The following is a 15,338-nucleotide window of genomic DNA, read 5'->3' as shown; positions in this document are numbered from 1 at the left end:
ATCTGGCCTAATGCAGCCGTCTCTTTCGGAGTGCGCCATTGTTGTGCATGGTCATTAAAAAAATAAACCTAAACCTGAACAGAGTTGTTGTTCTCATAAAATAAAACTGTCCATCCAACAAGCTGAAGGATTCTCCAATTGCTGCCGTTTTAGAATTTGTCCAAATGGACGCGCTGTCCTCCCAAAGAGATCTTTTTATTTGCCATTTCTTACAGTCTCCTCGTAAAGTCGACAGCACGCCAGGCCTGTATCGATAAGGTTACTAACTATTGCTGACTATTAGACAGAACATCACTTCAGAAATGACCAGACTATCCTTTTAAGATGAGGCGTTGGACAGAAGCTCGCAATATACTGTGTGAGATTGTGCCTGTTGGCATTTTCAAGGTTGGTTTTCGCCTATAAAAACACTTGCTTCAAAGACGATATGCATTCCTTCAAGGATTGCCAGACCTTTTATTTTATATTGCGCTCAACTATATTTACTGTTTGTAGATTTATGAGATATGATAAACTAGAAATAACACTAAAAACTGACGGGCAAATGACAAATTCTGGCCGACTGAGCATTTATAGCACCATATATTCGAGCTATCTGTGAGGTTTCCCAGCAGACACTGTAAATCTGACTCTGAGGTCCAGCCGTGCGCTGCGTGATGAGTGAGTAGACTGCAAAGTGTGCGTTCTGTCCCTTTAATTGTACCGTACGTCTCACTGTAAAGTCCCAACATGGGCCAGGAGAAGGAAGGTGTCAGGGTCCTATTGTTTTTCTGAGTAATTGCTTTGCATGAAAACAACAACAACAACAACAGAAGGCTTTTTCTTCCCCGTTTGGAGAAAGGAATATAAACCACTCTGTTAGATTTATGGGCTCCATTACATGCGATTTATGACACAAGGAAGGTTTGCTTCGTTCTGTGGAAGATGTTTACGCTCCACGGTAAACCCCTCATCATGGCGTGGCGGGCAAAACATGTCGTGAAGGCTTCAGCTGCTGAACTCAGACCTCTCTTTAAAATTCCAAGTACGCGAAGCCTTCTGTCGAGAAAAAGAAGAAGAAAAAAAAATGACCACAAAAGCCAAAAAGGTCAGGCGTGTGACCTGCTTTAAAGCGTGGGGGGAGGAAAGCTCGCCTCCCGACGAGCCAAAGGGTCGTTTTGGAGAGGAGACGTGGAAGTTAAAGGGAAAGCGATTCCCTGCACGCTTAGGCTTATTAAATATGTAGCACAAAGGAAACGTGTTCTCTTTACCTCCTTAACCAGACCCCCCCACCCACCACCCTTTCAGGAAAACTGATAGCATTCCAGACAGAAAACAACACACTGTATATGTGTTTTCTTCCTGCTGAGTGTCTCCCTCTGACCTTCACCGTCCTGAGGATGTCAGCTCATCCTCAGCCACAAGAGATCCCTCTCCTCCCGCCCNTCCCGCCCCCCGCCCCCCCTCCGCCACCTCACTCTGAATATTTGAAGATGGATAATGGTGTTTGGCTTCTTCCTGAGGCCAGGAAGGAAGCTCAGTGACGAAGACGAAGGAGCATGACGCATTTTGTTGTGAGTGAGAAAACAATCAAATAAGAAAAATTCCCACCCACTGCACTCCGAGTGAACTGAACCAGCTTTCCAGATTGGACTGACCCGGTGTTAAACTCCAAAAATGGCGCTCACAGAGTGCCACGTGGTCCGTTATGACCAAGACAAGACATAGATTTCTGAATAGTTCTTTTATTGTGGCGGTGTTGCACATCGGCTTGAAAAGATGCAGCTTCCTGTTCCATTTTCTTTGTTTATTCTTACGTCCTCTCCGTTGTGTGAATGCTGATTTAGCATTCTTGTTGTCTGAAGCCCATCAGGACTAGCCATTAGCTCTTCAGATCCATCAGATCTGTTTCTCCTGAGGTCATGTATTCAACTGTCTACTCGATGTATATTCTTCAAAATCTTTCCACAGAACCCCACATTAGATCTCTCTGAGATGCAGTCCAGAAGCCTACCACCCTGCATGTTTTAACCGTCTCTCTGCTCCAACACATCTAATTAAAACAAATGGGTCATTAACGGGCTTTTGCAGAACCTGATGAGATGCTGAGGCCACTCATCCATTCCAATCAGATGTGTTGGAGGAAGGAAACGTCAGCAAAGCCCTGAGGTTCAGGGTTATAGACCAGTTAAAAATCTTTAGAACTAATTCAGCATGTTGAATCTGCTGCAGTCAAAGAACTATGCAGGACAAAAACACAAAATCTAGAGGGGCAAAATATCAAATGCAACTTCAACAGTCTGCGATTTGTCAGACAATCCTTAGCCGCACATCTGCACCCTGAAATTTGCAAAAAGTTACGAATGGATTTATAGAAAACTCTCAGGAAAACGTCAAACACGGCACAAGGAGCAAGGGATTAAAGTTTAATGCTGATCTGGTCAAATGTCAAGGTCAAAGGTCACAGGTAATCGTGTGCTCTAACTCTATAAAGTAGGAATGAAACTGCACACCTCATGGGTCAAGGATGCCTATTGATTTCAAGGTCATGGGGTCAAAGGTCAAGGTCACAGGTGACCTCTTTGTTACCCCGCCAGGGAGGTTATGTCTTCGGTGTTTGTTAGCAAGATGACATAAAAGCTAATAATGAACAGGTTTAGATGACATTTTCAGGAAATGTTGGGGTCGTCACAAATAAAAATAAAACAACTGATTAAATTTTGACGGTGATTCAGCTCATGATCCGGAGTGCTTCTAGACATTTATTTTTTGATTTTGTTTCACATCTAAATTAAAGAACGTTTTAGAAGCTTCATTGTTCTCACACACACCGCAATAATAAAAAAACAGTATACTGACTGTCACATGACACTTTGCATTCGGCGTGTTTATTCGGTTTACCTCAAACTATAAGGGGAGCTAATAATTTATGGTTCACACAGCACACATTTTCAAGGATTTTATTGAATTACATCATGATTTATGATATGTTTGTCTAGAATTCAGTCAAACAGCAGAGCTGACATTCTTGACACCCAGTACCCCCATAAAACAAAGGCAAATATTCACAAAAAAAGAGATGAAATCACAAATATCCTGAAAGAATAACAAAAAAAAAAACAACAACAAAAAAGGCAAAAATCATAATACTGTGCAATCAAAACAACATTTTATAGTAGAACTGTAAACTTAATCTATCAGCTCCTTTTTTTATAAAAACTGCAAACAGTGCATAAAAGTAGTATTCAGACTTTGGGAAGACTTTATAGTAGTTGCATTGTGGGTGTGTGAGGGGGGCGAGGGGGGAGCAGGGGCGGGTCACTTGTTTGCCTTTACTGCAGTTTGGGGGTTTTGAGTTGATCTATTTTCAGGTAAACTCTGTCCTCCAGAGGCCAGAAGACAAAGAGAACACTGTCAATAGCACTTTGTGACCAATCTGGTGGGACATGAGCTGCAGCAACAACGCTGTGGAGGGGAATTAAAAACCGTCCGAGGCGGCACGAACTGCACAGGAAAGAAATGTTTCAAGTGGCGGGGAACGGCAGAGGAACTGCTGCCGGGGGCAAGCGGGACAACGCGAGGCATGCCGTGCGAAACTCAGGGACCGGGGTTTGGTCAGGAGTGTCCGAACAGAGGCTGTGTGTTCAGGGGTCTCTGGACAATGACGGCATGGGCCAGGTCCGCCTCTTCCAGGCTCAGCTCTTTGTCGGCGAGCTCCCGGAAAGGGAGGGACGTCGTCAGGACGAAAGGCGGGCAGTTTCTCTGGCAGCGCGTCACGAAGTCCTGAACATCAGCGACCCTGAGGCAGAGACAGAGCTCACAGATTAGAAAAAAAAAAAAAGGGGCACAAGGAAGCTGAAATATATCTCCCGCTAAACACGCCTGCTCCGTCTCAGAAGCACTGCATTCCCAGTCTAACACCCACCGTGACACGTGATTTCATCTATTATTAACACAAACCCAGTGTATACAAGCGATCCTATAGCAGCCCTGCCCCTCCGCACACTGAGACTAGCTTAAGATTGGAGGGGCTCAGCCCTCTCTATCCTTTAGCCTGTTACATAAATACTGCATCGGAGTTATGCAATCTCTCGCTGGGGATTTTACAGATCCACACTGCTGCTAAAACTCGGATTATCTTCTCTTTTTTCTTGTGCCCCACGCAGCTTTAGAACTTCATCAGACTAGAACAAAGCTTTGTGTAATCCTAAACATCAGTACAACAACAACAAAAAGCAAAAAACAAAACAAAAAAACAACCTCAACCTTTAGCTGAACTACTTATTTCCTGCGATGCTCGAGATTACAGGATTTACAGACAGCGCAGCAGGAGCAGGGAGTGTGAAGACATTCCCGGTGTAAAGTCATGGCCCCGCGTGTGTGTGTGAGGTGGTGTATTCAGGCCTCAGCGATGGGATACACACCGATGTGATAGGTTAAACCTCTGAACCAGTCTCCTGCCGTCAGCCAACCAGATCTGCAGGGAGGTAACAGGCAGGGAGTGGTCTAATGTTACCATGGGAATAGGAGGAGATTCTCCGTCCTCGTGCACAGATGGCGACCTGGCCACGACTCTGGGTGCAACGCTGGGGATGGACGGGGGAATAAACAACAGATTAACCACCAGCTCAGAGTGTCAACAGCTTGCACAGAGTGGATTATTATTTTTATAAATATATATATATATATATATATGTATGTATCAATAATCTCTGGTAATGTTAAATGTTTTTATTTTCTTTTTGAACTGTTTGGAAAAGCAGGTATTCATTGAAAACACTGCGAAGATGAGATGCACCTGATCAGATTTGCCTCTTATTGTTTTGATGTATGGATTTACAGTGACACCTAGTGGTGTGAATGAATATTACACAAATAAGGAACAGTTGAAAAATTAGACAATATCAGTTCAATGAGTCTGTTTTCTTTCTGTGATATTCCATGCTAAATAAACTAAAACAGGGTAAGATTATAAATTTAATTGATTAACTAATCCAAACATAACCCCGCCACGTAACAGAACCGTACCTGCCCAGTCGGTATCCTCGCCCGCTGAAGGGGTGAAAAGCCGCCTTCTTGTGAATGTAGTTTTCCTCGGTCATGTCCTCCACGCTGATCTCCAGCTCCTCCTCCTCAGCTCTGCTCTCCCACTCTGCCGGAAGCTCCCTGGGACAGAACAGAGCTCAATAAAACAAAGGAACTGCAGTGACGGGATTATGCTTCATCTGCTGCTGGAAGTCTTGTTGCGGTCTGAGACAAAGATGACTTTTTTTTTACTGCAGATTTTCTTTTGACTGCAAGATGAAACAAATGGACAGCAGCTAGAAATGACAAACATGTTACACGTGAACAAGAATTTGTCCGTCTCTAAATACAGTCTAACCACAATAAGGTGACTTTATTTTTATCACCAGCAGCCAAAGGCAAAAAGGTGATAATATATGGTTGTGTCTGTGTTCATTTGCCACTAACGTTAGCAAAATATCTCATGAACAGTGGACAGATTTGAATAAAACTCAGAAGGTAATCACTGGACGTACATCTACAACTGATTCGATTTGGAGTCACCACAGATAAGCAGCATTTACTGACATGAAAATGGCTACAACTGAGCCAGTTTTATAGATATTGAGCTAAAATCTGGTGTGATAGTAACTTTGAGTCATCCTTGACACATACTCCGAACACGTCACATGAGACCGTACATCATATAATTTACGAGGTTTGACCAAAATGGTTACAACTCCCTTCTCAGCATCTTAATTTAAAACTCTGAAAGCATAAAAGCAGGAAGGCCTTTAATAACTGAAGGGGCTCATCCCAGGATCACAGCACAAGCTGCGAATTCTGGCGTTACCAATTCTTTGCATCCCAGGAATTTCTACGGCTCAGACAACTCACCCTCTTTTGATAGCATCCAGGAATTCTTGATTCTCTGGCACGGAGTAGCTGCGAAAGGTTCCGCTGTTCACCGTGAAGCCGTCCTTCCACAGCCTCACCACCATCTCCACCTGGGGGAACAAAGGTCAGTATGGAACGATCCGGCCGCTAAGGAAGAGCGCCGAGTCGACTCTGCGTTGGTCTGATCGGTTGTGATCAGCCACGCTAACGACACAAGAACTATGCAAGCTATGACAAACTGAACAGCTCTGCTGAGTGACGGCCTTTAACCTTGGAAGTCCCTGAAGCGTCATAACAGATCTTCTCCACCTCGTCAAGGAGGTCTTCTACCGAGAAGCTTCGACTCATTGGCACCTCTTCTTCATTCTTCTCACTGGCAGCCCTTTAGGAAATAAATACATCATATTTCTCTTATAAGAAGGTACGTAGCGCACAATCAGCAGACATAGGGTTTATTGTTTCCAAACATGAAATCAGGCATTCAAACCACCCAAGAAGGCTATTTTTCTAAAAGTCAAAATGAGGAAAATGCTTTTTTTTTTTTTTTCTTTGACACGTAGCTGTACATCTAGTAAGAGATTAGGGTTAATTTTCTGTTGTTTTCTGAACAGCAACTATGTTAGTTAAGCAATGCAGGACCCCTGGACCTACCTCAGCTAAACAGTTTAATTAAATAAATTTAAAATGTATACTCTTAGCAGTCACTTACCACTGTTCGTCTTTCTCCGCCCCCCCAGTGTCATTCTCCTTCATGACGCTCTGTGTTTCCCATCTGAGAGAAGCACACACACACACACACACACACAAAGATGCTTGAATGAAAGGCAAGTTTCACCTGTCATGAAAAAGGCTCCCTCTGAATGCAGTTTTTGCAGTGTCCAATTTTTGTTAACCCACAAACACAAAGGTCTGACGAAACTCAACAAAACCGCACTAAATTTAGGAGTGAAAAGGAAGCAGAGAGAAGAAAAAGCCTACACAACCTGCCTCTTTCTCAACAGATTATGTATGGCTATGCTTACATAAACATTCTTCCACCCAAAACTGCAAACAAGATCATCCATGTTAAATATTGTTATTCCATAAATTCCAGATGAAATCTCCAGATTGTCTTTATTTTTTTTCCTTATTTGATCAACGGGTAAACCTTTTCATTGTCATCATCCAGATCATTCTATAGTTTTACTTTATGTACTGAGATACAAATTACAAATTAATCCCTTGCAAATTACCATTTAAAATTAAATCCCTATAGCCGGATCTTGATACAAATGAATGTCGGAAATTATTTGAATATTTCTTTATAGCTCTGTGCATGACAAACAGAACTTTTAGGGAGACTAAATCTTTAAATTTCATTGAACAGACTCGAACAAGCTGTTGGTGTTTTCCAACATTAACTTTATTGTAAACTGTTAGTTTTTTTTTTTTTTTGGTAACACAAACAAAAGTTTATTATTAGTCGCATAAGATAAAAGAGGGTTGACAATCTAAAGTTAAAGGAAAGAGTATTTATTTTAAGGCGTAATAAGGGCTGGAATTTGGTCTTAGGTGCTGCGTGGGGTACAAAGACAAGTAGGAAAATGACCCGTAGCTGTCTGTGTGCCTTATTTTGCTCCGCATGTTTTGTTTGGGCCGTGCTAATTTCTGAGGTGTTCCAGGTGGTGTTGAGATTCAAAGATGTCTGTGTTTGTGTGCAGGTTTTCTGAAAACTGATGAACCTGATGTTCACCTCATCAGGTGGCTCAACTCAGCTGGAAAGCTGGGAAAAAAATTCACAGAATCAAATCCAAAGGAGAATTACAAATAAATAAATAAATAACCAGGATGGCATTTATTGTCACTTCACATGTGACATAGTCCTAACCCTGAAGCTCCAGTCCTTAACCAGAGTGAGATCTTGTTAGTCTTCAAGAAACAAACAAACAAACAAACAAACAAACAAAAAAAGCAGAGTCTAATTGCCTTCAGTTCAAGCCTTTAGGATCTCCAGGACCAACAATCATGCTTTAAAATCAGGGCCTACCGCAGCTTTAAAAGACCGGGTTACCTTTTACTTCAAGGATTTATTGGTTCAGCGTAATTCCCAACCGGTCTTATAATCACTGCCAGTGTGTGAAATTACAAAACGTGCTCACAATTATTATAGTGAGCTGTTTCTATAAATAATAGCAGATAATACATCCAGGCTGCCTGTGGCGTTATCGCTATTTAGGCAGGTGGGCGTCGAGAGCCATGGACGCTCAAAAGACACAAAAGCCAGACATAAAACATGGGTTTTTACACACGCACGGACACACAAAATGCTTATTCACATGCGCTTATCAATGGGAAAAGGGAAATGCTGAATTACCGGTCTGTGTTTTGTCGGTTAATCCTGAGCTGCACATCCGCAGCCTGGTGTTACAAGCAAGCGGCTCTTCTGCTGAGCAATACACCGTGACGTAACAGTGCCGTAAAGGCGGCGGCTGCTGTCGTAACTAGTGCCGTAAATTCAGGCTCATGTTCAGTGTATCATTTGGTTCAGAGCCGGCTCTTTTTGGCTCCCAAACGTGTAGCTTTTTCATAATTTTTAATATTATTTATTCGTAGTTTAGTTAATTAATTTTTATATAGACATATTTGAGTCTTTAATAAAGGTGATGATGATGATGATGATATTTAATGAAGTTCTGATATTTAATAACAATGTGTGAATGCATGAATGGGTAGAATAGGACTCAAAGTAAAATATTGATATACTTTTATGCACATATTTAAACTCATAAAAGTATACACCGAACAGTTAAAATCTCGGACGTATACTAATAATCAACAAAGACACAAACAATAACTCTTCCATAAATGTATGTTTAGCAAAAGAAATTGCCTAAATGTCTCACAATGATTTATTTTGACAAGGTCAATCTTGAGATTATTTAGTTCTTGCCTCGTCTGATCTTGGTAATTATGAGCAGAAAATCTAATCATGTGTAAATAAAATGAGCCACAGTACGTTGGACTTTGAGTGACTGAACAGGCATTTTAAAATCTTTCGTTGTTTTGATGCAATCACAGTTAATGTTTTACGAATTTCTGAGATTTTACCACAATGTTGAGAGTGAGATGGTGTTACGCTCTTACTTTTGAGATAATTTTTTTTTTGCAAACAAACCCCACTTACCCCCTCAAAGTTCACACTTTTTATACAGTTGCCATCAAAACGTACGCATCTTTGTCTTCTTTCACTTGGTGTGCCTCTTGTTGTTATAGGACTTATAGTTTTCTTTCATATCTCCCGCTAGAGTGCTGAGTGTGCACATCCAAACTCCCATTGACTTCCATTGTATCTGAACTCAGAAGTTTCTCTTCCAAACTGGAGCTGAACAGTCTTTTTAACTTGTAAAAATGTACACCTGTAATAACCAGGGGCTTCTGACACTTACAGTTTAGGAATGTTTCCAATACGACTAATCGTTGCTGCACCCTGACTGTTTGTTCGAGGCTTATTTTCTACTCTGTGTGTCTGCTTGTCTTATAGTTAGGCTGTCAACAAGTTAACAGACAGGTGTGGTTACCATGGCAACCCTGACGAGCCCCAGGAGCTTCTTCTGATCATTAAGACCGTCGCCATTTTATCAGCTTCGGTCGTTACAAAAGTAAGTACTTCGAAATTTAATAATTAATGCTACAGTCTGCACTTAATATTAATAATTTTCTCACATTATGCTTTTGTTTTGATGTAGTTTTGTCCCTAATTTTGTTTTATTACATATTTTGCTCTCATTTGGGCTGTTTTTCAACTTTAAGGACATCTGCTTAAAGTTTTTTGTTGATAGTTTGACATCTTGTATCATCGCTTTTATCTCTGGTTCTTTTATTTTTTTGAAGCTTTTCATTTTGACCTTTATTTTAAAAATCACCACGCTATCTTTTCTCTTGTTTATTTTATTTTTTGTAAACTAAATGTGTATCTTTCAGTGACAAATCTTTTACGAGCAGCTTAAGAAGTGTCTATGTAGTCCTGCAAAGTGCTAGTTCTCCTCAAATGCGACCTACAATGGCGCAATTTCCTCAATTATAACAGTCTTTTTATTTTATTTTTTTTTTCTCACAGTTACCACATAATAACTCGTGTGCTAATATTTTGATATTAACCCTGTCAGCAGAAATGAATGCACCTGCCGAACGGACTCAGTCGGGAGGGAGCGTAGATAGACAGGGAGCAGATATTCAGGGAGAAATGGCGCCTCGATGCTGCGCTCACTGAGGCGGTGTTTGGAGCCGGTTGGGAGAGATTCAATGAGGACAGTTTGAAGGAGGAAACATGGAGAGCACGAGGAAAAGCCCTCGGAGTCGGAGCGGTCCCTTCATCTCCTCCAGGACCAGGTCGTCATCGAGAAGGCAGCGAAACTCCGAGGAACATGTAAGCCGGTTTTCTTTTCTCTACCGGCGAGCTAGCTAGCTGGCTCCGCTGCTGCTGCTTGCTAGTTTGGCTAGCCTAGCTCTGTAGCTCTGGCCTCAAGCTGCTGCCAAGTAATGTTTAATTTGCGGCGAAACGCGAACAGCGGTCAAGCTGACACCCGCTCCGCCTCACAGGCGAGGAGTGCGAGTCCAGAACGCCGCGGTTCTCGTGCGCGTCGTTTGCGCCAAACTTATTGTGCGGCAGTCAGAACGCAAGCTAGCGACTTCAACTCCCGGCTAGCTCCAAGTTGAGTTCCCTTTGTGTTTGGCAATCTCGCCCGGCTGACTTGTTTCACCGTTGTCATCAACTGTGAGCCCCGTCAAGGAAGCCGACTGGCAAAAGTGCAGTGGCTCTACTTCAAGTCGAATTCGTGGAAATGTCGGCGCAAGTATTTGCGCCTTTTTTTTAAAGGTTTAAAGCGTTAGTTGAGCTCGCGTTTGTGGGGGGATAGCTAGCCCGACAGCTAGCTTACAGTGGGGGAAGGGAGTCCCAGGTCCACAACAGTTGGCTGGCTCGAGTCCCGTTTTTAACAAGTCTGAACTTGATGAACTTTCTGCTGCAAATAGCTCCAGGGGCCACAGTCGTGTTTGTTGTTAAATTGCGCGTTTTTATTTAAACACACGCGGGCAACTTTGCGTTTAGCAATGCCTTTCTCTGCTCCTTCGAAACATTGACTTGGTAGCTTGAGTTTGGACTGTGATTGTCTGACCCACAAGCTGTCAGCCTTTGTCTCAAAATGTAAACAATGAGAAAGTGCAAGCCGCTGGGCTCTGCATCTTCCTTTATTTCCACATTGAAGACAGCATGCAGCACATTCGATGAAAATCATTTGCACTTTTGTTGTTTTTCAAGAACAAATAAATAAAATAAGGGCAAGGACAGGATGTGGTTCAGTAAACTTAAATCATTCCCAAACGTGTCGTGGATTGCAGTCAGTGTAATTATTGCACAACAATATGTGTGTGTGTGGGTGGGTTTCAGTTTTCTATTATACTACCAAGTGTCCTTAAAAGCATTGTTTTTTAAAGCAGCCTAGTCTTTTTGTTCTACAAGTTGTCATCATCTGGTTTTGCTTAAGGATTTTCCCTCAAAAACAGAGCATGGAGCCATGGTTTCCAGATGCACCCATGTGACTGCAGCTTGAACGTTATTCCTCGCTCAGAAGTCTGCCTGATAACAAAACGCAACACGATGTGCTCCACGTCTTGCAGCGTTCGGTCCGTCTGCATCCCTCGCTGCCCGATCCAGTCGGGCGAGCCCCGTTCAGCTGGTGGTACGGGCAGGCAGTTGCCCATGACAACACTAAGATATGCTTCTCGTATCGGCAGTGAAGTTGGGCTGTGAAGGACACGGGCATCAAGGGCGTTTGTCTGCTTGATGTTTTGATCCAAGAAATATAGACATTATTGCTCACTTGTGTCCTTGAAGTGTTTTATTTTTGGAATGTGAGTTTGACTTGGTTACATTGATTGACAGGCTGTTTTTCTTGCTTTTTTTTTTTTTTCAGAAATGTGTGAAATTTTCCTTTTTCTCTCTTCACCCCTTATTTTCCCTGTGTGTTTGCTCAACAGAAGGAGCCCGGCAGTGATGCGAGCAGTCCCAGCAGTCCACGGTTGGCACCCCCTTCCAAGCGAGCGCGGAGGAAGAGGGCCTCTGAGCCAAGCTCCAGTGACACTTCCCCGTCCCCTCAGGCAAAGGGCCAGAGGGTCAGCTGGGGCATTTCCACCTACCGCACCAGGTCAGTTCTTCTGCATTTAAGTATTTTCAGACCGTGCTACGTGAACTTTACTGTGCAGCTCATTCTTTTTGTCACATTTTGTTGTAAACAGAAAACTTTAAAAAGAAAAAGAAAATCCTGTAAAAAGTAGCCAGATGAATATTTTGTATCCTGCACAGATTTCATGCATATTTTCATTCTGTTTCCAGGCTGTCCTCTCGCATCATGCAAAATGGCCACGGTAATTTGCTTCTTTTCAATTTGTCGCCTTTTGGCTGCATGCATTTGGAAAACGCCACCAAAAAAACACATCCCTTAATCTTCACTTTACCTTTTGATGCAGAGAGTGGAGGGGGGGACCACTCCCATATGAATGGCCATGTGGAGCTGAAGAGGAGCTGCAGAGTGAAGAAGAGCCAATTTCAACACCTCAATCAGAGCCTGCTGTTTGACCAGCTGGTCAACAGGTACCTGACCGTCAGAGTAGTGGCATTTTTCTTTGCAACACTGAATCAGGCAGAAAAGAACCAGTTTAGCTTCAAACGTCTAGGTGCCGTCCTCACCTGACGCCAACATCCGTCCTGCGTGATTCTGTTGCATTCGGATAGTGCTAAATGCAGATCTGAACGGCCTCAGTGCGCATTGAGGACGTCTTTATGTGTAATCTTGACCCCTTTTTATTCGTTTGGTAGTCTGAACGCAGTCCGCCGCGAGCCAAGCTGTAGGTCCTCCTATTGACAAGCAGCAGAGTTAAAAAAGACCATTTTTAGTTTTTCGGCTACAAGTGAGCTTTTAATCAGAATCTTAATACAAATGTCTGTTTTTTGGGACTTTATCAGTGTGGATTACGAAGACGCTGCACGGTGAGTTGGTCTTTAGTTTAAAGTTTCCTCTGATTGTTTATAGAGCTGACTGGACCCGCTGTGGTCAGTGTGAGAGATGACGAGCTGAGTCAATCCCAGGACAGCAGTCCGAGCACTGTTATGTCACGTTATGTTTGCCTGATGAAACGCGGCGCAGGTGTTGAATTCACAGTGAAGCTGTGTAGAGAGCAGCTGATGGCTGTCAGTGCACCGTTTTAATGTGGAGGAATTTTATGGGTTAAAATCTCCAGTCTTTGCCCTGACACAGAGCTCTGTGAGGTCACTCATCGCATTCTTCATTTATCTCCCATCGCGTCTGTTTGGTAATGAACAGGTAACTTGACATCCAGTCACAAAAATATTTTGGGGTACGCAATAAACAGCCAGGTGTGAACTGTGTCAGTCAAAGCGGTCCACTTGCTGGATGGATTTTGATGCAAGGTCTGAACAGTGCCTTAGACTTTTGTAACACAATGAGACAACTATGGAAGGAAAAAAAAATAGATTGCTACATTTTAAATGAAACTCATCTGATGTTATAAGTTTGTTCTCTGAGAACTGGGTCTCACATATTTTCAAAATATGGGTACACAGTCAAATTAGAGATGATTTATTTTTACTGAGGTTTTATAAAGCCAGTGGAGCTTACATCAGAGAGTCATGCGATCTATGTTTATTCCTCTTTCTCTGTTGGTTTATTCTGATGTTGTGTGATTCCTGTTAGAAATGAGAACCCTTCACATAAAACCAGGTAATATAGTTGTCTCATGTTCACAGAAGACAGGTTTAAATGCACAGCAGCTTCTTCTAGCATAGAAGATAAAAGTACGAGCCAGGCACGTTGCTAGTACCCACTGAACTGTTTAGTGAGCGGTCCTCAGAGTGGCTCTGCCAAGGCCCTGGTGGAGCACAGAGGAGACAATAAAGCTTGACTGTTGAGAGGAAGCAGTCTCGGGTTCCTGGCCACCCATTCTCTTGTTTATTTCTCTCCTCTGGGCTCCTGTTCAGGATCCACCCTCCCATGGCCTGACTAACGTGTCTTTTCTTTAAAATTTTTTTTTTATTCCTCCCACCTGTCTGATAATGGATTGCCTTTTTGACGTGGGTCACTGCCTGATTCACTCTAGTCCCGGGTCAGCTACCCACTGAGTCTGCAAGTCCCTGACTGTCTCCATCCTTAAGTGTGAGGTCCCGATATCCTGCTCTAGGGATAGCTGATGAGGCCGATGACCTTTCCCTGAGAATAATATCTACATGACCAACTTTGTCTTAACGCTATGCTAAATGCACGTAGCTGTACACATTACACAACAAACTGTCCATCACAGAGGAGTAAACTGTCTTGATGACGTTTCTGCACAAGCTCTTTAGGCTGTAGAAGAAAAACAACCAACCAAAGTATTGCTGTTTATTTCTCCAGTGTACGCACAGTGAACTATAAATTTCTGCTATACAAAAATAATTACAAATGGTGTGTTTTAGTAATTATTTTGTTTCTCATGTATGCCGTCTCGTGTTGCTTCCTGTGTACGAGTGCAGCACTGCTGAGGCTGTTCTCCAGGAGATGGACAACATCACCAGCATCAGGCAAAACCGTGAGGTGGAGCGACTTCGCATGTGGAGCGGAGAAACGGAGGAGGTGAGGGCAGCTCGGTGTCAGAAACGGCGCCGTTAACCCGATGCTGTGGGGTGGACACGGGTGGTAGCCTTACGTTTCCTCTCTCTCAGGAAAACATGGACATGTATTCCCGGGTGAAGCGCAGGAAATCAATGCGCAGGACATCTTACAACATGCCCGCGCACCACAAAGTCATGAGCAAGAACGAGGACGAGGAAGAAGAGGAGGAGGAGGAAGGGACAGAAGGTGTGTGTTCTGTTTAATCTTGTTTTTTAAGAAACAGTGGAGCGAGGAGCATAACATGAAAACTTTGAGAGGGGCTTTGTTTGCTTCTGAACCTGGAGTAGCAATTTAGAGCCAGAGTGGCATAAATGTATGAAGTAGGAGGAGATGCCTGCTTCAAACTACTAAACCTGCTGTTACTCACAACATCGTTTTGTTGTGTGAGATCGCACCTCTGGTCTGACTGAATTACCTCAGACACAACGCTTGCTAATAAGGCACAGGAAATTGTAGTGTAATCCGATGGGATGATTTGATCTCTGTTTGTTTTTCTCATCGAAAGTTTGAAGCCGTCACTTCTGACTTTCAGAATCACATGAAGAAGAGGAGGAGGAGGATGCCGAGGATGACGACGAAGACGACGAAGGGGACGAAGCGGAAGAAGCGGAGGAGGAGAATGACAGACCGTACAACCTGAGGCAGCGCAAGACGGTGCAGAGATACGAGGCTCCACCAATCGGTAATCGTTTTCAAACCCCGTCTTTGCGTTTTGTTAATTTCTAAAAAAAAGCTCTGGCGATTTACCGCCTTGTG

General features: G+C 43.1%; 2 protein-coding genes across 2 annotated transcripts in view; one reads left to right on the top strand and one right to left on the bottom strand.

Annotated features, from left to right (window-relative positions):
• Positions 1 to 2,924: 2,924 nt before the first annotated feature.
• Positions 2,925 to 8,365, bottom strand: ubxn2a (UBX domain protein 2A). The gene is made up of 7 exons (XM_017409084.3): positions 8,234 to 8,365; positions 6,590 to 6,652; positions 6,151 to 6,262; positions 5,881 to 5,990; positions 5,008 to 5,145; positions 4,404 to 4,565; positions 2,925 to 3,778 (listed from the first exon to the last, which is right to left on the bottom strand). Exons 2-7 carry the CDS (start codon positions 6,631 to 6,633, stop codon positions 3,595 to 3,597), a joined length of 750 nt encoding a protein of 249 aa, XP_017264573.1. The 5' UTR covers positions 6,634 to 6,652; positions 8,234 to 8,365; the 3' UTR covers positions 2,925 to 3,594.
• A 1,145-nt stretch (positions 8,366 to 9,510) lies between these two features.
• Positions 9,511 to 15,338, top strand: part of atad2b (ATPase family AAA domain containing 2B) — an 87,624-nt gene continuing 81,796 nt past the window's right edge. Inside the window, exons 1-7 of the mRNA XM_037981660.1 lie at positions 9,511 to 10,285; positions 11,896 to 12,062; positions 12,251 to 12,282; positions 12,385 to 12,508; positions 14,444 to 14,543; positions 14,633 to 14,768; positions 15,115 to 15,264. Of these exons, the coding sequence (XP_037837588.1) occupies positions 10,187 to 10,285; positions 11,896 to 12,062; positions 12,251 to 12,282; positions 12,385 to 12,508; positions 14,444 to 14,543; positions 14,633 to 14,768; positions 15,115 to 15,264 (808 nt within the window). The 5' untranslated portion in view covers positions 9,511 to 10,186. The remainder of the gene's footprint in view (positions 10,286 to 11,895; positions 12,063 to 12,250; positions 12,283 to 12,384; positions 12,509 to 14,443; positions 14,544 to 14,632; positions 14,769 to 15,114; positions 15,265 to 15,338) is intronic.

The sequence above is a fragment of the Kryptolebias marmoratus genome, linkage group LG19 (genome assembly GCF_001649575.2).
Source record: "Kryptolebias marmoratus isolate JLee-2015 linkage group LG19, ASM164957v2, whole genome shotgun sequence".
NCBI classification, from domain to species: Eukaryota; Metazoa; Chordata; class Actinopteri; order Cyprinodontiformes; family Rivulidae; genus Kryptolebias; species Kryptolebias marmoratus.
Note: the sequence above shows the minus strand (reverse complement) of the source record. Positions and strands in the feature narration are given on the sequence as shown.